The following is a 21831-nucleotide window of genomic DNA, read 5'->3' as shown; positions in this document are numbered from 1 at the left end:
AGTGTCTTTCTTTTGTTTATGGCAGCTGAATCAGAAAGATCAAGGATGTGCCGGTGAGTGACAGTAGAGAGGGAGGCACACGTTAAAGCACAATACTCCCCCTGAAGCTTTGGTATGTTATCAACGTTATTAAGCTGTCCAGGGAGACAAAAGCACAAAACGCTTGATTGTAACATCACGTGCGTGTGTGTGTTTCTGCAAAGGTGTGCGTGTGTGGGTGGTACTCAGTAGGAGGTTAGTCTTTGACACCCCTTTAGCTGCCACGCCTCCCTTAACACACCCCCCACATGCCATGCCAGCTGCAGCTGTTGGGCCTCAATGCCAGAGATGTAGAAAATTCTTCACTCTGCAATTAGAGCTGCAGATTGCTGAATAGCATACATTGCGATGTCCTAAAATTGCACTTGGTCCCTTTTTCGACTCCCGAGAACACTGAGTAAATGGAAACTGATGAGCAGGAATCGGGAATAAAGTGTGCCCGTCTGCTTCTGAGTTCTGACGGATTTTGTTTTGTGCAAGCTGCTCTTTGTGATGTGCCGTTACCCCGGCTGAAGAAACTCGAGGGTGGAAAAAGGCCTCATTGATGGGGTGGTTTTTCTCATGCCTGACTGGGAATGTTCGCCTTCCATCGAGTCAAGTGGTGCATTGTGATCTCAACCAAAGAAATGCAAATATGTAGAACAGATGTACTACTTTTCTTTTTCCCCCCGTTTGTCGGCAGGAGTAATCCCTCACTCTGGTGGAGTTGTGTTGGGTGCACTCAGGGTGCCAGATTGAAGTGTTAACAAGGGAAAAGCCATGTCACCCTGGCACATGTGATTGCAGCCCGCCTTTCAGGGCCTTTTCTCAATAAGGCTAGATGCTCAGGATAGATAAATGGAGGCTTTTGTGGCCTTTGCCAGAGGGAGAAGCACACAAAGAAGGACACACACGGAGCAGGGTCTTTTCTGGGGAAAACAGCTAAAAGCAGCATTTCTGCTTCTCCTTTCTCTCCTTTACTCACATAATCCTGTCTCCCAATCTTACTCACTCACTCACTCACCAAATCTTTTCCTCCTCCGTGAGAACTGAACCTTACTGCCATAATGTTTCCATAAACGGGCTGAGGGAATGGAAACAACTCAGACCATTTGCTATTGCCTCCCTCTCTCCACTCTCCCCACAATAGATGTCCCTTTAAAAGGCTGTGGATGGTCCTCAAACACACTCCCCTTAATGATGCGCAGTGTTTTTACACTGTTCTCAGCACTGCCAGAGTGCATCGCACAAAACTGGACACAGCAGCCTTAATATAGTGCTGCTGCTGCTACTTTGTCAGACATTACCAGGCCCCTCCATGGACAGGACTCCTTTGAACATGATGGAGGTCAAATTGGTCTGAGATTCAGTGTAACTGCACATCTTTCAATGTGTCCAGGAGACTCAGAATTACTTGTTATTATGCTCCTGTTCCACAGTAACTTCTTGTTATTTAATGTTTGTTTGTTTTTTTTAATTTGCTTTTTAGATTCTTCTTCAGGGTATTTTTTCCTTTCAGTGTAGTCGTAATTTCTCAGTTCCTCTGTCTCCACTCTATTAGTCTTTTCCTCTCCTTGTATACTGTGTGTTTTGGTAGTTTTGTTATCTTAACTGTGACATTGTGGCTGTCTGGAGCTTTACATGCGTGTTTGCATGTCGGCTGTAACCTATGTCTGCAGGCCATCCTGCCAGCACTGGGCAATCTCTCGTGTGGGTGGCTGCACTGGGAACAGATGTTTTTGATGCCACTTGTAAGGGGAAAGCTTTGAAAGTGACTCCATAAAACAGATGCCAGCTGCAGTGCAAACCAGGGCCGCCTAGTTCTCAGGAATTCTATCAGCGCCGTTCCTCTCTGAGCTCTGGAAACATGGCCTATAGAGAATAAGAGAAGTTTTCACTTAATCAAACTGCTCCCTTGTGACAACTTAATTAATTACAGTAAGAAGTTGTTCGAGTGGAACATACGCTCCAGATGGCCACTTTGAAAAAAAGAAATAAAATCCTCTTACTTGCTGTTGTTTTTTTTTTTTCTTTTGCATTTAGGTTATCGTACATGTTTCAGTCTCGTAGCTGTGGTACACTTTCATTGCAAATACCTCTGGCGTACCAACAGGTTGATGCGTTTAAGGATTTAACTCATGTTAAACTGCTTGTTTTGTAATGATCCTTTCCACTTCTCTAGCCAGCTGTGGTGCAGACATCTGGCATCCGCTATGATCATCTAACGAAACTGGCAACTTTACCCATTCTGGTGTTAACTATATGGTTTCCAGTGTCCGCTTTCCTTTGCGAACATCAGCAGTGCAGCACCTCTGAACTGGCATAGAGCACACTTTCTCCTGCCAGACTTCCAATGAAAAGCAGCTCTCCGGTCGGTGATTATTCATATTCTATTTACAGCTCCTGCAATTGTCAAAACCCATATTATTCCCAGTACTGATAAAAACAGATCGTGTGTGCTGCATACAAAATAGAGCTACTGGTTTCTGACAGCTTTCCTGGGATATGACTGTAGTTTGTAGGTTGCGGTGGGAATCCTGGCTCTCTGCCTGAGGAAGTTTCTTACACACCCTAATCACATGTTTATAGTTAATGACAGACTATCAGCAAAAAATGAAAAGTATGAAGAGATTAGATATCTTCAACCTGCCCGTGGCAATGCTGCAGCGAGATCTGCAGTGTGATTACAGTTGCATGAATCAGGTTTGCCTCACTCGCTTGGAAAATGCGATTGCTTAAAGTAACGAGAACATGGTTTGAATATATAGGTTTCTGACTGGTTTCTGGAAATGATGCCATGCTCATTGTCACCTGTTGCAGTGTGATCGAGGCAAAATCATCTAGTGATTTGGACGGGAAGGTTTGTCTCTTCCAATAATCATCATTAAAGAAACCTACTCAGATTGCTCTTACAAGTATGAGCTCTCTGTATTTTTGTCGCCATCACATGTCTCTGGTTTGCTTATGCTTTCATCTTTATAGGCCGAGGATTTTCCTCTGTATTTTGTGTGGAAGTTGTGCATCAAACCCCCAGAAACAACAATGTGTCTTTCTCTGAATTCACCCGATCACCACTCATCTCTCTGCTCCTCTCTCCCATCCCTCGCTCAACTTTCCATCTTTGTTCAAAGGGGAGGTCAGCTGTCACTCAAGGCTGTCGCACGCAGAATAAGTTGCCTAGCAACCAGAGCGAGGGATGCGCACAAAGCCACTGTTTACTCTCCATCCTCCTCACCTCATGCCCACAACCCCCTTCTCTTTCCCTCTCCTCCTCTTGTAGAGATGGAGCAGCATGGATGGTTCGGAGGCAGCACAGACTCCTGCTTGCTGGTGAATTTTAACAACGGGTTCAGAATGGACTGAGAGGAGAGGAGTGGAGGTGGGTAGGAGAGGTGACATTCAGATGCTGTGGTTGCCTGTTGCTTGCCAGCTGCCTTTCCTGCTTTCCTCTCTACATGAGGAACAGACCAGTTGCCTTAACACCCCCATTCCTCTCTGCATAACTAAGAAAAACTTGTCTTACCAAAGCATGCTGTTATCAGCAGGACTAAAAATACTGGACAGCAAATGCATCACATGCCTGGCTATGGTCACACCCCTTATGAAAACGAGCTCAATCTAAGTGGATACCGGTGCCCGGCTCGTTCTTCGGTTTGTTAAATGTCCTGCATCAAATGATTCTTAAGTAGCTGAGGTACTGGTTGGCTCCAGTTGTTGTTTTTTGTGGTCGAGTAAAAACGATCAACTGGCCTAATTATGCCGGAGAGTTGACTACAAGCTACACTGTGGCGCTGTGAGGTTGTGGGTGTTTCTGGACAAAACTCCAGTTCTGTGTCCGTTGTAGCCCTCGGCGCACAGAGACAAAACATGCTGCTTCTGGCATTGGGAAAAGATTTAACAAGCTTAACATACTTTTGATGTAACAAACCCTAACCCACGCCCTTGTTTCAAACCGACGCTACAGTTAGCTTAGCATGAAAAACTGGTCTGGTTCTCATGTGGTTGATGTGGCTTCTTAAAGAAAAAAGCACAAGAAAGGGTTTTTTTTCCGAAAACTCTTCCCTGAAACATGCAATATATGAACGGCTAATATGCACAACACAAATCAAGGCTAAAAGGCTAATCTGTAATATCGAGAATTTGTCATCACAGCCGGAAACTCGTATCAAACAGTTACTGCATAGTTACTGCATAGTTACTGCATAGTTACTGCATAATTACTGCTGACGCATCAGTCAGCAGTAACTATGCAGAGAGTTTCAGATTTCTGTGTGAAATTTAGTGTGGAAAATAAAGCAGTTACACCTTTTATAGCTGGCAACAGTCTCCTATTATAAGTCCATTGTTTCCGTTTTATTCATCTCATATTGGTTCACATATTTCTTTATGGCCAGCCTGAATTGCTAAAGTGGAAAAGAAAGAAAGTATATTTCTCTCTTTCTGTGGCACTGGAAACACGAGCTGTGAAAGATGTTGTTTTAGCATTTGTTAATGCAGGTCGCTTTGCATGTGTATCCGTTTGCATAATGACTACCCTTGGTATGTAAATTACCCATCAGACCCGGTCGTCCATGTGCAAAAGAGCACTGTTTGTGGGAATGTGTGTTTCTCCGCAGGCCCTGCTGCACACATGTGTAGGCTGATGAATAGTTTGTCTGTTTGCTGGGATGCAGTGACAAGAACTCTTAAGTGTTACCTCCTGGGGCTTCCCACTCTTCACATAAAACTCTTTGCTTCCCCTCAACTCAAATCAAAGCTGAGAACCTGCCTGCAGAGGCTGGATCAAAGCCGACTGTGGCACAAAGGCCTGTGAACGCCGCCATTCATTCAGCTTGATTAAAGTCTGTCATTTCCTGCTATTAACACGTTCCTGCCTCCGACCTGAAGCAGACAGAGCAAAGCAGTCATCAGGAAGTGGCTAGAATGACACTGTTTTTATGTTTTTTCAATTAAGATGCCTGAAACTCAATTATGCAAGTTTTACAAGAGCGGAAATGTTTGGTCAAATCATTAGTTGCCACACAAAGCTGCTCTTTATTTCGGCGATCGTCTGTCCAGGAACTGCCTGACTTCCTCCAGAAGTGACTGGCTTCACATAGATAAAATCACACATAGTTTATGTAACACACTCATGCATGTTATTTATTTATTTGGTTTCTTCTCTGTGGTAAAGGTAACTTGCTCAGAGGAGCCCCAGAAGTTGCCCCAGCACTTGCAATTCATCTGCTCCTCCAAAGATTTTCATCTGTAAACACAGTCACACGCTGACAGATGGCAACTCCCATCAACAAACAGCAACTGATCAAACTGTTGACTGACATTTTGTGTTAAAAGCTGTCAGCTTTCGTCTTCTCAAGGCTCTATTTGCAGCTTTTATCAAGAGGGTGTGAGACAAGACGTCATTCATCTGAGGCTCCATGTCTTCAGCCTGGTAGTTGGAGATAGACACTTAAACCCACATCTGTTTGCAGCTAATGTGGGAAGATGTGACTTGCAGAGTTGTCCCTCCTTTTTTTTGTTCCATCCTCTGCTGAAGGTAAAATATGTGCAGCGTGTAGCATTTGACGCACGGATGAAGGGATTATCAGATCTGTAAATGGGGTGATTCCCCTCCGTGGTTCGGGCCTTTCTCTCCCTTATCTCGGTGTGTTAAAGGTGGACGTGGTTGCGTGGGCCGTTTGTCAGACAGACCTTTGTACCAGCGTGTAGCTCACAGGACAGGGAGTGGATAAGTGGATTCCTCTATCTCCCGCTGCTCCAAATGTCAGGCATCGCGAGAAACTTGGAAGGTCACAGGCTTGACCTGGGGATCTTTTCCTGGGAACAATAGATTTTCCCCCCTCCTTTTTTTTCCTTGTCCTTCCTGTCAGCCAGAGAAGCCTTGAATGTCACGGTCTACCCCCCCACCCCCCATGCACCAACACCAACACTCAGCATTCCCTCCTACCGCTGCAGGACAGCCACCTACTTTCCCTTACATATGCTAATGTTGCCGGCTCATTCAGCTGTTGGTGGCTTTGTCACAGGGGGAGGGTTGTGAGCATTAAGGGGCAGCTGTATGCATTTCGCTAAATTGCCTCCCGAATGGTTTCCAAACTTTCCTTTTCACTTATCTTATATTTCTTATATATTTCTTACCAAATGAGTTCTTGCATTAAGAAAGCAGAGGAGGATTTGTGGTGCAGCTTCAGACTTCAGAGGCTTTCGGCCGCAAAATATGTTGGATTTGTCTTTCATGTGTGCGCGCTTTTGGGAGGCTTCTGCTCAACAAGTGGCGGGTGGATTTAATGCGCTGGAAGAGCATCTCTGCAGCGGGCTCATTGCCACGGCGGCTCACAGGACTTTGTGTCTTTTGCTTTCAGCTTTTATGACTTTGATGAAAAAGGACTCTCTAAATCAGGTAAGCAGCTGCTGGTGTTGTTTTTGGCATTGGTTTTACTTTCATGGGCGTGCAAAATAAGCATTATAGGAAATAAAAACAAGAAAAGAGGCAACTCGAGGCAGCTCTTGTGAGATGATAATCTGTGTCTGTGTTTACTACTTTCTTCCCTACAGTTAACATCCCTTTATATCCTCTGACTGACTAAAACCTTTTTCTGTGTCAGTTGCGGGGCTTGCAGCTGCTGCCTGGGGGTCAGAATTATCTCGCAAATGCCACATTTCTGTCGGCAACAAGTGTCGAGTTAAACAAAAAACTTTGAGAATGAAAAGAGGGCTGCTGAAGGGAGAGGAGTGAGAAATGGTCCGTGGGACTGACGGATGCTGTTCGGCACTCTGCCGGTCAAGATGCAGTGAAGATGCACGCACAAGTGTGAGTGTGTGTGTGTGTGTGTGTGAACCTACTTCCCTGTTTCTTGGTGATAATGTGGCGACATGGACTCTGACTGACCTCAGCAGAGGAACGGAGGCACAGATCTTCTCAGAGCTTTTTCGATCTGAACACCTCCCAACTCTTCTAACAGCTTTCATTTTGCAAGATGAGCGTGCTCTTCTCACCATCCCCCCCCCCCCCTCTTCCTGAGAGAGAGGGCTCTGCCGACAGGCTGTCATTCGTTTGGAAGTAGCTGGGAAAGCGGTGGGCTGCTGGGAAGTGGCAGAGGGAGGGATGTTTGCTGATGGAAATAGGTGGTGCTTTATTCTGGAGGCCTGCTGGGCCACATCAACCCTGCACGGCCCTTTCTGTCCCACCAGCAGTGAGGGCCGGTGTGGCCAGGCCCAGTTTGGGGGGCGGGACAGATGGTCCCTTTTGGAGAAGGGCCACAGCACAGTGCTCTCTGTTCGTGGGGCTCCGCTGGAGCAGCCAAGAACAAACACGGTCTCCTTCTGTTGGGAACATTCAGGATCTTCAGTCTGTGAGATCTGAATAGGTGTGAGGGAGTGACATCTAAAACTATGCATGGGTTTCTTGGCCGTGATATTAATGTTATTTATTACATACCATTAACTGACCCTTGGAATAGCACACGGCACAAGCTAATAGCACATTAACACGGTTTTAGCCCCATTAGTCAGCATTCATTAATGTAGTAACAGAAAAGAGACTCTGTTATTCTTAGCTAGTTTTCAACCTCATTTAGATCTTTTTAATTCACTGCTTTGTGCCCTTACTTTTATTACGACTCCTGTTTTTTGTCCCCTTGTGAATAAACAGGGAGAATAATTTGTCCGGTCTATTTTGATTCTCAGATCACCCTGAAACAACTAAAGGACAATGGCAGTGTGCTGCCGGCAGGCGCAGGGCAGATAGCCAGCTGGCAGGGCAACGGGGAAGGAGACTCCCATTTTCAGTTGAACCCAGTTGAGGTCTGCTCTCCCCTGCGCTGCACAGAGCAAGGACTGCCACTGCTGTGCTGTTTCGTATGAGCTTTATTTCAACCAAAGAACACGGACACTTTTTTTCATTCCGGGAGGAAATTTAGACGCATACTGTGTCCACGTGTGCACTTGACACCACCATCAGTACCGTGACTGTGGTTAAGCTCCCACTTGATGGATCGCTGGTCGTAATTATGTTAATCTTGACATGCAAAGGTCATCCTTTCAGAGCTGCAATGCTAATTTTATTCTGTTGATGGCTGTCATCCTCATGCATTATCTGGCGCTGGAATTCAGAGACGCTGGAGTCGATGCACAAGGTGCATTCTATGTTTGTGCTGTAAATATTCGTTACTATCCACTTGGATGGATAAAATGTCAGTTTAGGCGCAGCCAAGCGTCACGTCTTTAAAAGATCTGCTGTTTAATGAGCAGAGAGTATTTAAAAACACCACTTGGTGATAGTTTCAGCAGCAAAAATGTTGCGTTTGAACCCTCAGCATGCATAGGTTTTGAGTATGAGTTAGTATTTCACATGAAGTCAGTTACTTTGAAAGACAGATGGGATGTTTCCAGACGAGCAGATGAAAAATACCCCCCCCCCCCCCCCTTTTTTTTTTTCCAGAGTTACCTTTTCTTCTCTGCACAGTCAGTGTTTCAAACCACTTTCTTCTGGTGGAGTCTTTTCTTTTTTTTTTTTTTTCTTCGGTGTCTTTAACACCATATGGTAGATATTATGGGATCTGAATGTGTGCAAGAAATGAAAAGAATTTACCATTTTGCACTTTCTGTCGGGTAAATACTTACTGTTCTGTGAACCAAGCGAAATGGACTCAGATTATGGGCGACCCTTGTGCTTCACACTCAGCTGTGGAGCCAGCACATTCCAGATGGAGCTACAGCCAGCACAATGCAGAGCAGACTGAGGGGAGGTCTGCAGGTTCGTGTGAGCACCTTCCATGATAAGACTACAGCTCGAAATAACCACCAGTCCAAACCGCAAAAGTCCACAGCAAAGCAAACAGCTATCTTTTGTTTGATTTTTACGCATGAGAACATGGTTGTTGACGGATGAGGTGTGGCGAGATGATGGCTGGAGGGCTGTGACCTGAGGTTAGTGCTGCAGATATCAGGTAGTACAGTTCAGAAAATATCTTTATGGCCTCTTTCACTCCAGCTGCTGTCTGCCTTAAACGTATGGAAAACTGTTCGTGTTTCTTAGCTTCTATTGAACAATAGACGTCTTTTTCTGTTTAAAGTAACTTCCTTTTATACAGAGATACCTCTCTTTCGTCTTCAGATGTGAAGTGTGTGGGGTGGGGGGGGTTCATTTTTTTTTTTTTCCTTCTGGAGTTTTGTTCAGATCAAAATGCAGACACAGCACAAACAGACTCCTTTTGAAGCTGTGCTTATGCCAAAGGTTAGAATTGTTTTTTTGTTTCCTTTTTCTTTTTGATAGCAGTTTTTGGACTTCAAATCTTTGCACCTCGGGCCCGGGGAATGATGAAGCTGCGAGGGTTTGTGTTTACTCTGGATGACCTCCTTTTTTTATCTCCACTACTGATTGTCTCTCTGTTGTTGGGTCAACTCCAGTCTGTGTGCGCTGAGATGTAAACAAAAAGCCCCCGATCATCCCTCGCTCTGAATGCCCAGGCCTCTCTTATCTGTTGTCAGTAATATAACTGGGCGACATCCTATGCTGCTCTTAATCTCATGGCCGCGTTGAGCTCACTGCTCATGTGTGTGTAGGGCTGTGCGATTGTAGTAGCTTTAGGTAAATTAGATTGTGGCAGAACAGACAGTGGTGATGACGTGGCGCTCTCCTTCCTCTGGAAAATGGTTGCTTGCAGGGACAGCACACTTACGCAGACTGCCAAGTCAGAGATGAGACAGCAGATGAGTGATTTAAAAAATATATAAATTGGAGGGACTTTGATGGATGGTATATTTAGGAGCAGAAAGGTTACGCTCTCAGAGGCCACAGGAGGTTTGTGACAAACAAAAAGACCCGGGGTGCATGTGAAATTGTGTGTTTTAGATTTTTTCACATGCAACCTCTTCTGTATTTGGGGTTAAACTCTCTGACTTTATTAGCACTGTGATTCCTTCATAATGGCAGGCTGACTGTTACCTTTTACTGTGTTACCAATTGCCTTTATAACAATGTTTAATGGCAGCCACTTTTTGATGAACAAGGGTCACCATTTTTTGGCACATCATGAAAATAGCTGGCACATGTTCTGCTGCTGATAAAGTATTTCGTCTCACGGAGTCTCTCCATTTTGTCACCTTGCTCAGTTTGGAGAGGCACTGCACCATCTTCTTGTCTGCTTTTGTTGTTGTCCTTGTTGTAAAGCAGTTCCAGGAGCAGTTAAAAAAAAAATCATCCCCTTCCTGTAGCTGTATCTTTCAGGGCAGCTGGATTAATTTTGAATTTCAATGTCAGAATTTCTGGCCTTTGGTCTCCTCTTCTTTCAATTTCTGCTCTTATGCATGGATGGGCCGGCCTTCAGTTACACCCAGAGCTTTAGAGGACACACCAAATTTAATTTCAAACTGAGTATACCAGAATCAAGAATGGATAATCAGCAGAAGGAAAATGTGGAATACAAGAGGGGAGTAGCGTGTGAATTTCACTCTTTGGTTAGTGACAGGCACATTCCTATATCCTCTCTAATGGATGATGTTGTCACTAGCGAAGTGTTGGTTTTTAATTCTGTTGCTAATGCAACCCTGCTTAACCCAAATAAGTATTTGGAATTGGTGGTTTTAAACTCTCATCCTGGTGAATAATTTCAGAGGATAACAAGGCTGGATGTATTTTGCAGTTTCCACTTATCAGGCGTGATAAGCCTGCTGGCCGGAACTCATTTTATTGGTTTCCTTACCACCTACGGAGGGTGTGACCCTGCTTTCACACTGGCCATTAAAATCTCAGCACTGCTCCCTGCAGGCAATATCGGCACATGGGGGTATTCCTTTGGTGGTCGAAGCACAATCAGAAAGGGTGGAGTTAGATGATTGGGTTCTTACCGGCTCACATGCTCAGAGTTATCGCTGTGCGCAGTAAGGGGAGGGTTTGGTCTTTAATGGCAGGGCTTTAGCATCAGTGCTAATTTTAGTGTCAGCTGGTGGGAGATTCTTCCCTGTTGTGAGGCTCAATTGTGGGAGCTGCAGATCAAAGACGAAGACGTTGAATGGCAAATTTGGATTTCTTTGGTCTATACTTTCCTAGCCTCGGTCAGCGTGAGCAGTGGTGTTGACACACACACACACACTCACAAACACCCCTTTTACAATGTTCTTTCTGGTTATAGAGGCACTTAGGGAAGATGGCATGCCTGGTTTCCCAGGCCCCAGTAATGAACTCTGACGGATAACATTGCCCAATTAATTGCTTCTGGGGTTTAATTGAGCAAAACTCTTTTAGCAAGGTTTGGCAAAACTCCCATATGGCATTTTTCTTCCTGCTCCACCACCCTTCTCTCCTCCTCTTCACCTCACATTCTCCTTTGCAGTAACCCAGTTAAGGTGAAGAATCGCTTCAGCGAAGCAGAAACACCAGTGTTTTCATCAGACTAGAGATGCCCGTGTTTCTGGTTGTAGACATGACCCCGTCCTCCTCTTGCTGCAAATGTGATGAATTTAATATCTACTCTGCCCAAAACCACCACACAAACCCCTCCCTGTTCCCACTGCAAGGTTAGAAAAGCTGCTCATGATCGAGGATTGAAATAAGCTCCCATTGTTTTAAATCAAGTCCTTGGAGGGCTGACGCTGTGTGCAGTGCAGATCCTACTTGAGAGTGGAGTGACATGGAATGTGATTCATAGTTTTCATTGTGAGTTTATTGAGGAATCAAATGGCGGGCAGTGAGGCGTAACAAGTGTGCCTTCAGGTTCGATTGCTTTCCGCTTGGATTTTTTTCCATCCTCTCTTTTAATGATGAATACAGTGTGACACATCCAAATGTCTGACTGGCTGCAAATTCGCTACACAAAAACAGCAGAAGGCAGGTAATAAGGAACCAAAAATGAATGGACTAATGAACGGAATGGGAAGGACTTGTAAATTTGCCTCACAATGGAATGCTGCCTGACTCAGTGTGTGACGATGTCCATGAGCTGGAAATTTTCTGTAATCAACTTGGCCTCTGATCCACATTGGACCGTGATTTGGCTGCAGGAGGACAGGATGACGGCATCATGGCTTGGCCTCGGATCCCAAGGTCAAGGAATTTTGGGGGTGAGGCCAACGACAACTTCCTTACCGCAAAGAACAGAGGCGAATTAATATGACTCAATTACACAAGGCCTCATTGAAGATAATTGGCTGTAATCACAAGCCCGTGTTCACCCCGGGGCTTAGAGTCGCCCAGCAGCTTTGTCACGGCTAAACAAACACGTTTGACTTTGACATGGTGGGCAATGGGCTGGACACTGAAGAATTTCACATTTTAGCGGAATTTGTAAGCTGCAGTTTAAAGGTAATCGTCTCATGGCTGCCCATGTGCCTCCCTGCCCCACAGGCACGCTGTTGCTTCTACTTTAATACTATAGCAAATTTCTTAAGCATGTGATGTTGTGTAATCATTCACAGTGATTGCACTGACAGAAACATGGAGCTAAATTGTGCCTGTGATGACTGCACATATGCAAATTTTGATATTTTCACACAAACAAGCGTGACTTCCTGGCGACTCCCTGCATTTGTAACATCCAATTAACTAGACCTACGCGGGCTCAGCTTCACCTGGTTTTTGAAAGGTAACTTCAGGCCTCAGACTTGTCAACGCTACCTGAAACAGGCCTTGTTTCCAACAAATTAGCCATGCAAAGGATCTGACATACCTCACATTTTTAATAGGGCCAAGGACATGGGAGTCTGACAGTTTGTCCCTAATTTCCACAAGTGTTGTCAGCTTTGAGCTGTCTTAGCAGTAGACAAAAAAAGTGTTGAAGAACACATCAATGTTAATGTATGCGCTGTTTTCTTTTATTCTTTTTAAATTTTTTTATAGAACATTCTTGCATTATTACTTAGGTTCATATATATTAATACATGTATATGTAATATGTAAGTTTCCAGTTTGGTTAGAAAAATGACAGCGACAGCGACAGTGTGCACAAGTTGTGCAAGTTACTCTGAAAGTAAGTCTTCTAATGTCAGGATTGGTTGACATCATACTTTGTGTCCTGCTGTGCAGAGAGATCAGCTATAACTGAAGGAAGGATATTAATCTCTGGATGGTGGACCGAATGTCCTCACTTTCCTGACAGCGTATTAATATCTGTGGGGCCTTTAATCAGGCCACAAAGTCAGAGGATTATTTTAAGACCTGGCAGAACCGCTGGGCCACTCCTCACTGGATGAACCAAGATGAAAGACAGACTATCCAGCATCAGAGACAGAAAATGAGTTCATTACAGTAATTAGGCCTGTATGTCTCTCCCATCTTGCCTTCTCCATCTCTTCCCCCTGTACACCAGGCCATGTGTCTTAAACACCCATAATGGCACTGCATTGCTCCAGTTAGCAAAGGGCTGTTAGCAGAGCAGACCGCCCACCCTCCATCTGTTGCCTCCCTTGTGCAGACGGCCACAAAAGAAAGGACAGAAAACAGCCTCCTCCTTCAGGTCAGGCAGAAGCACAGATTCTGCTGACCAAGTAGCTCGTGGCGCTCCCCATTGGTTGAAGGAACTGGGGGTTGGATGTGCAGTGAGACATGGTACAACTGTGTTCATTAATCATTGTCAAGGGGGAAAGTAGCTAATAGAGGAAAGGAAAAGGAAACAAAGACCACCATGTTCACTGGCTTATCCTGTCCTGTCTGTGACACGATACAAAGGCCAGGTAACCCTGTTGTGACCCCATGCAGCAACAGAAACACAGACAGGCTGGACTTTATGTACATAAACAGTCCAGTCTCCTGTTTCTTTTTTCTTTCTTTCTTTATCTAAAAAGTTGTCCAGTGGGACTGAAACCAGAGGCCAAACTCAAATTGTACAAGATATGTTTTGAAGGGACAGACTATCTGCTGTGACCACGCACATCATTCTTTTATCGCAGATTTTCTGACAGCAAAGTGATGACATGTTGTTTCCTCCAAACGGTAACGTTAGATATCAGGCTTTGATTCTTCTCGGGTTTGTCTCTGTTGATAGCCTTTAGGCCCCTCTATCTTTGCCAGAGGCTTGTTTTCAGGCAGCCGTGAGAGGTCATACACACTGTTTTGTTGTCATGCAGCGAGATTACGGCATGTCACTTTCTTTGTTTCTTCTGTTCTCAGCCATCCGTAAAAGCCTCTGTTGGAGTGTCACCGTTGACAAAGCTGCTTGTGCAGGTGGCACATTTTGTTGTCACTCGCTCAATTTGTGAATGTGGAAAGGCAGTCGAAGGTTGACATTTGGGATTCGGCTGCAGTCTCTGCTGCTCCTTGTCATGTCTAGAGAGGAAACCCGAACTGGATCTTGGCTGACCAGAGAAATCTCAAATAAATGTCCAGCAGCAAGAACAGAAATATGAAAATGATTAGTCAGTCATTCTTTTCCAAGATTTCTTCCCTTTTTTTTTTTTTTTTCCAAAAGCAACAAACTGTCTCACCGTGGTGGATATGCAATGTTTGGAGATTTTGAAGCCCCCCCCCTCACCCACATTAAATTGTGAATTCAAATTAGCATGTTTATAGATGTTTAAATTCAAGAGACTTCACGACTCATTGCTTTATTTTGAAAATGACAGACTCAAACACTTCATGCCCATATCCGCTACTCTGGCTCTTCAAACAGGCATTATCTCTAATGATAATAAGCAGCTTTTCTGTTGCTCATTTCATTGCAGCCTGTCAAATATGCCATTATTCATTATTTGGTATTTGTGAGGGATGTACATTTCTCCCATGTAGCTTCACCTATCTACATTATGCAGTCACACGGCATTAAAACATCTTGCTTCAATCTCCAATTCCCATGTTAAATACAACAACATTACATGCATTTTCCTGCTTGTGATTGATGCCGTGTTCATGAACACCCTGGTTCTTAATAGAAGAGGAAGCACCATGGATGGCGTGGCACTGCATGTAACTGAGAAGTTGTTTTAACCATTCTATTCCTACACATTTGGGTCATGCATGCTTTAACCTGTGTTTCACCCATGCAGGCAGAAATTAGTACTTTATTATTAAAACGTTTCCCACTCGCCTTGAGTGTATTTGGTCTTGTCTGGCTTGCAGCTAATCTTGATGTGGCCCACATTTTCTTCCCAAAATAGTTTATCCTCCTCCTTAACAGAGAAATGTAAACAGTTGTCTGGGAGCTGAAGCTATCATATTAAAGGCCACTGGAAGGGACTGAGGCAAAGATTGGGACGCCAGGCTTACATTCAGCTACCATGTTCACAACAAATGAATAATTTGAAATAAAGCAGCTTGAAGAAGCTTATTATCTTTACTGGAGCCGGTTGTAGTGATTCAGTAAAATGCTCTTGGTGATGAGGAGGGATTGCGGGATAACTCATGTCGTTTTCACATGAATGCAGAACCAGAAGAACTGAGGCACACCACCAACCCCCCAAAGAACAAGAGAAAAGCATTTAGGTCAATGTTGAAGGCTCCCCAGTCTCCCTGTCTACTTCAGTGTGGTGTGATCTCCAATGCAGACGTCAGTGTTGGAGAAGATGAAGTCAATGCAACACATTACTCTCAGAATCCCACTGGACCTACAGTACAACACACGTAATAGCATGGGATGAGATCGATGAGAGGAACTTGCTTGTTTTTCCAGAAGTTGCTTATGTCCCTTTTGGAGTTTTGCTGTCGGTTTTGGTATAAGCACAGTCCTTTCCACCATCTTTACGACACTGTCTTCGGCTGACAGAAATAGGCTGGATGACTTCCCTTGTGTCTTATTTAACGAGAGCCTCCACATGGCTGATGTGCAGCGGCATCACTTATGGATAATAAAGGAAACCATGTGTGTTTGCAGCATGTTCTATCTGACATCCGAAATGCCCCAGAGGGAACAACGCGGCTTTTCATGAACAAGCAAACCACTGTTCAGTTAATAAGTAAAACTGCTTGTATCAGGCTTGTGTCTGTTCATTTACTCAGTTATCCATCATATCTGACCACGTGAGCTCGGAAAAGCGTCTTCTGAGGTGATGATTGTGGCGTATACTACAGCTTCACCTGTCAGTAAATTCCACCCTTTGTTACAAGTCTTTTTTTAATTTTAATTTTTTTATTTGTCCAAGCTAATTTGGCTTATCAGTTAGTTTTTAATTTCCCAACTTCATCAGATAAAAAGGCAGAGTGGAATTGGCACTGCATATGCAAAATCATCCCTGTTGTATAATTTGCCGGCGTTGCGATGCTGCAAGCGGTTGGATCAGATATTGGTACATGTGAACATTTAACTGAACATCTGCCTCTTGTTACTGTAATTTGCTTCATCACCATCTGCTTGGTATTGGCTAGAAGAATCAACAACATTATACATCTATCTTGTTAGAAATCTGTAATGGCACCCTCTCCTCTCCAACACACTAATTAGCAGTGTTTGGTGATGAACTCTACATAGTTCTAATCCCAGTATACCTCATCATGAGGCTTTACAACAAGATAACAGGGTCAAAGCAGCTCGGACCAGCAGTATAATTATTTTTGCAGCTGAACTGAGTGCGCATTACTTTGGAGACACTGAATACAAACTGCTTTTCTGATGTTTAAGATGAAGACATCTTTCTGTGTGCTAAACATTTGTTTCCTCTTTCTTTTTTCTGTGTGATAGATCCAACTCTTCCAGCTGTCGTTCCACATTGGCGGCAGGCTGTGAGAAAAGACTCCTCTCTGCTGTGCCTCAGTGCTCCTCAGACACTTGCCCTTGACATCCAAATGCCGTGCGCTCATTGTCATGCCACCCGCCCTCAATGAGTTATGACGACGGCTGCTTCTTTGACTCAGGAAAGAGGCTCCTCCTCCGCTCACCAGGGAGCAAATCAAATAATGTGATGAAGACGTGTCCTGAAAATCTGCTCTTCAAGGAATCTGCTGGCGGGATATGAGTATTTTGAGCCCTGCGACAGATAACAAATCAAACCTTGTGGGACTTGTGGGAGGCCCAGAAGAATACTCCAGAGCCATGCAGTCAGAGGAGCTGTTCAGCAGGAAACTCAAAGCCTTGAATGGAAGCATGGGCCCACCAGCCTCCAGCATGCAGGTGAAGCCTGATGGTGCAGGCAAAACAAATGGTACTCCAGCCATGCCTAAAATGGGTGTCAGGGCCAGAGTGACAGAATGGCCACCGAGGAAAGATGGATGGGACGGACGGCCTTCACCAAACTACCAGAGTGTGATACCAGTGTTTCAGAACGGACAGCAGGAACATGTTGTGGAAATGCTAGAACAAGGTGAAGCAGTCTGTGTGGAGGTGGACTACAATGACAAATACACACTGAGCGACCTTCTTAGCCACTCCCCTCTAAAGGGTCTCCACCCAATCCGTCAACGCAGCAACAGTGATGTCACCATAAGCGACATTGACTCTGAGGACATCATGGACCAGGGTGCAGTGAACCCGAACACTGGAGCTTCGCTGCACCGTGAATATGGTAGCACATCTTCTATCGATCGTCAGGGTCTAAGTGGGGATGGCTTCTTCACCATGCTTAGAGGCTACAGAGTGGACAACTTGGACCACCGAAGCATACCACCCATGGGTTTCCCAGAGTTGTTGCGCTGCGATGCATCGCTCTCCCCAAGTTTGCAGACCGCAGCACAAATCGCCAGGGGAGAGATAGTCCACATTCCAGGCTACGATTACATAGATAGTTCTCTTCTCTACAGCCGGGAACGGGAGAAGTCCTTCATGAGGCGTCTCAAATCCGAGTCAACGGAAACTTCTCTGTTCAGGAAGCTGCGGACCATAAAGAGCGAAAGTGACGCTTTGCGACTCTCATTAGAGGACGACCGGCGACCGCTGAGCTTCCAAAAATGCTTTTCCCACTACGATGTCCAGAGCGTGCTTTTTAACATCAGTGAAGCGGTCGCAAGCAGAGCTAACCTGAGCCAGAGAAAGAATACCACAACAGGGGCTTCGGCTGCCTCAGCCGGAATAGGGCCTGGGGTCAGTGGAGCATCAGGAGGTGGAGGTGGAGCCGGGGCAGGACTTGGACCTGGACCTGGACCTGGGGCTGGGGCAGATGGTGGAGCAGCAGGATGCAGTAGTGGAAATGCCCCCATGTTTGAGTCTCCTCTTGGCAGCAGGGAGGACCTGAACCCCAAGGAGAACCTAGATGTTGATGAGGGGGACGGAAAGAGTAACAGTTTAGTGCTGAGCTGTCCGCACTTTCGCAACGAGATCGGTGGTGAGGGCGAGAGGAAGATCTCCCTCTCCAGAGTCAACAGTGCCAACTACAGTAGTGTTTCAGAGAGCTGCTCGTTTGAGTCATCTCTGAGTTCACACTGTACCAACGCAGGTGTCTCTGTGCTGGAGGTGCCTCGAGAAAACCAGCCAATCCACAGGGAGAAGGTCAAACGCTACATCATTGAGCACATTGATCTTGGAGCATACTACTACCACAAATACTTCTATGGGAGAGGTAAGGAGCGTATTTTATGAATGCTTTTGATTGTTTTTTGGAGCTTACAGACTTTCAACAGTGATGATACAAAGGGATTTGACTGGCTGCGCTGAGGATTATTAAACTGTCTCAGCCAAATCCATTTCCCTGAAACAAGAGTGTTCCAAAGTTCCCAAATGGAACAGCCTCAGCTCAGAGGGTCAAATATCTTGACAGCCCAGTTATTTTCTTAGGACCATATGAAATGAGGTCCAGAACAATAGCAGGCTTGTGTTGGGTGCGAGGGTGTGTGTTACACTGTCTTAGCGGAGGAGCGGCCATGTCCTCTGTGAGATATTACCCTGACCCCTGCAGAGAAACTATGATTAGTCATGTGAGAAGAGAGAGGTGAGTGAGAGGGTGTGCCGCAGCTGTTCCCCATGGGGACCACAGTGGTGTGAGGACTTCTCATATGAAGCTCTAAGGGTCAGCAGAACTACGGCTAAGGTCCCAGCTTTGCTCATTAAAACACCTACATGACTGACGCTGGAAATGCCATTCTGACCCAGACCCGTCGCCGTCTTATACATATCTGTTTTCCCCACTGTCTGTTTTGCTGCTCTCAGCAGATTGAATTTCCCTCACTTAAGCACCCCCCCCCCCCCCCCCCAAGAAAACAGCTGCTTCACCTTTTGCACTCAGATGTCTGAGCTTCTTCAAAAAGATGCTCTGTGCGGTATTACTGAATGTACCTTTAAGATTACTCCGATAATCATTTACATGCAGCCTCTTACGCCGCTCTTCCTAAAACGACCGCAGCTGTTGCAGCTCTTTGTTTGTGGCAATGCAGACCGCTGTATAATCCCCTGCTTTGCTGTCAGCTTTGGCTTTGCTGCTATAGCTTTTACGGATAGCTTTTTCGCAGCATGTGGATGTCTCCCTTGCCCTTTTTTCATGGAAGTGTCTCATGGAATAGACAAGCCTGTCATCACCTGCACTTAGCCGCAAACATGGCCACGTGTCACCACTTTTTGGCAAGCTTTTATCAACCTGGCCTGAACATTGATCTTATTGACTGCATATGACTCTCCCCGGCCTGCCCTAATGGACATTTTCACCAGGGGATCAAGCCTTGCTATATGCAGGTCAGGGTCACATATTATATGTGGGTGGACACCGAAATATGCAACAGAGGGTGAAGTAAAACACGTGTCTTGTGGTGATATATGACTAGAAAATAAAGAAAATTAAAGAGCGTCACATTGTATTAGTTTGGGCATGTGCTGTAGAGATTTTAAAGGCATCTCTGCACTGTTTAGTGTCAGGAGGACAGGAAATAGGTCTTGGCATGAGCATTGACGTGAGCCATTCTGTAACCTTTTTCAAATTGTCAGCAGCATGTGATGTGTGAGTGCCAGTGATGGGACGAAGAAATGTGTTGACAAAAAGATTTCCTCGACAGTCAACACTGTCTCTTTCACTGTGCTGTTCCCGTTTGGATGCCTTGTGGCCCCCTACACTACACTGCCCTCCTACCACCGTTTGACCTTATGCATCACAGAGTATTTCCCCACAGTTCACTGTCCCTGACAAGCCATGCATTCTTCACTTAACCCAGCTCTGGCTCCATGCAATTAATTTATTATTCGTGCCGATCATTGACATGTGATGCCACAGTGACAAGGATCAACTTATTTACAGTATGTGCACTTCATGGGTGTCAGGGCTATAGCTCCCCGCGGAGATTTGAGTTTTGTTGTCTGTTGAGTCCAGATCTTTCTCTCTAGCTTTAGCCTGGATTAGGGTGTGTTTGCTCAAGACACTGCAAAGCGTGTGCAAAGCTCTGGTCCAGTTCATGTTCTCCATGGGCACACACAAACACACACAAACACACACACACACACACGCACACACATGTAAACTCACTTTTGAAATAATACACTTTATATCAACATGAAATTACTTCTGGTTCTTATTAATGCTCACGACTTAAGGCTAAACGTCTGAAGCTCTGCTTGTGCTCATTAAAATTTTCATTTCATCACACAACTGCTACTGTGTCTCTCAGAAGATGCTATTCAGATTTGTTGACTTCAAGGCAATATGCACGTTAGATTATTAGAAATTTACTTTAAAATGGTCTTAAATTGACTAATTTACTGATAATTGGCATCTGGACCTCAGGGTGTTTTTTTTTGTCAGTTTTGTAGACACCAAGTAGTTGACACCAAGTATTTAAAAAAACCTGCCATAGATCAGGGGGTCACAGAAATGATTGGTCAGGGATCATACACATTACCAGGTAAACAAGATGTCTGACCTGCCACATAACCTGTTGTTGAACTAAAGGATGTTCTGTCCATAATCCTCTGACCCTACCTGATACGTAATTCATCATTTATACCAGTGTCCTTCTTTTTCTCAACAGTTCATACAAATTACTTGATGAGTAGATCTCATAATCCCGTCCATCACATATGTATACCTGCTTAATACTGTGGACAGTTGATAGTTGATGTTTAGGGAGGGGGGGGGCAGTACATTACCAATTGGCAGTACATTACAGAGTCGGCATAAGACAGATTGACAGCTGTACACACTCGCTACTATAGCAAATTTAGAATCGCAGATAAATCCTTGCATCATCTCTTTTTGTTTATGGTGGATAACCAGAGCACCAGGAGTGCACAAGCGGAGGGAGAACATGCACACACACACACACACACACATACACTATACACATAACAACAGGTTAATACCCACAACCCGCTTTTTACTCTGGGGCAAAAGCTCTAACCACTCCGGCAGCCTCCCTGATCTGATAATCCCCCAAATTTTAAAGTTAATGCCCAGCATGAGGGCACAAATACTCTGAACCTAAACAAAACGGATGAAAGTATCCAGCATGTAATTAAAATTCACCGGGTTATTTTGAAGTCCCAATGATCTATTTTGGGATCTGTGTTTGGGAGGATTTTTTTCCCCACTTCAGAAACAAGTTGTACAGTGAATTAGTGTGTGCTTAAAGCCATAATCCACCTTTGAGGCTGAATTACAATAAACATGACAATGCTGTTGTAATGACACATTCTGCTACAAGTGTTGTAAGAGGTATGAAAGTATGTCTGGAGAATTTAGGTCAAAGGGTAGTAAAAAATACTTTAAGCCTGTATTTTTATTTCTTATATTTTAAAATCCCAGTCCTGTGTCCATAAGCTCTCGGGTTCTAATCCGAGGAAATCACTTTTGACATCTATTATGTAGTCACACTGCTCTCAGTAATCGGTGTCGCAGCTCGACCACCGTCAATCCACAACACATTTTCTGCAATCGAGTAAATAATCAGACTCACCAGATAAACTGATACTTAGCTGATGTGGTAGCAGGGATTGCTTGGGAAGTATGTAGGTTAGCTATGAAAGTATGTGTCTGTAGAGT

General features: G+C 44.8%; 1 protein-coding gene across 3 annotated transcripts in view; it reads left to right on the top strand.

The window, feature by feature from the left end:
- sipa1l2 (signal induced proliferation associated 1 like 2) overlaps nt 1-21831 on the top strand; it is a 75822-nt gene that overhangs the window by 10531 nt on the left and 43460 nt on the right. For all 3 annotated transcript variants that reach the window (XM_072391293.1, XM_072391292.1, XM_072391291.1), the window contains exon 2: nt 16623-18432. In XM_072391293.1, the coding sequence (XP_072247394.1) occupies nt 16893-18432 (1540 nt within the window). In that variant the 5' untranslated portion in view covers nt 16623-16892. The remainder of the gene's footprint in view (nt 1-16622; nt 18433-21831) is intronic.

The sequence above is a fragment of the Leuresthes tenuis genome, unplaced genomic scaffold (assembly GCF_036924035.1).
Source record: "Leuresthes tenuis unplaced genomic scaffold, fLeuTen1.0.hap1 SCAF_8, whole genome shotgun sequence".
In the NCBI taxonomy this organism is placed as follows: domain Eukaryota; kingdom Metazoa; phylum Chordata; class Actinopteri; order Atheriniformes; family Atherinopsidae; genus Leuresthes; species Leuresthes tenuis.
Note: the sequence above shows the minus strand (reverse complement) of the source record. Positions and strands in the feature narration are given on the sequence as shown.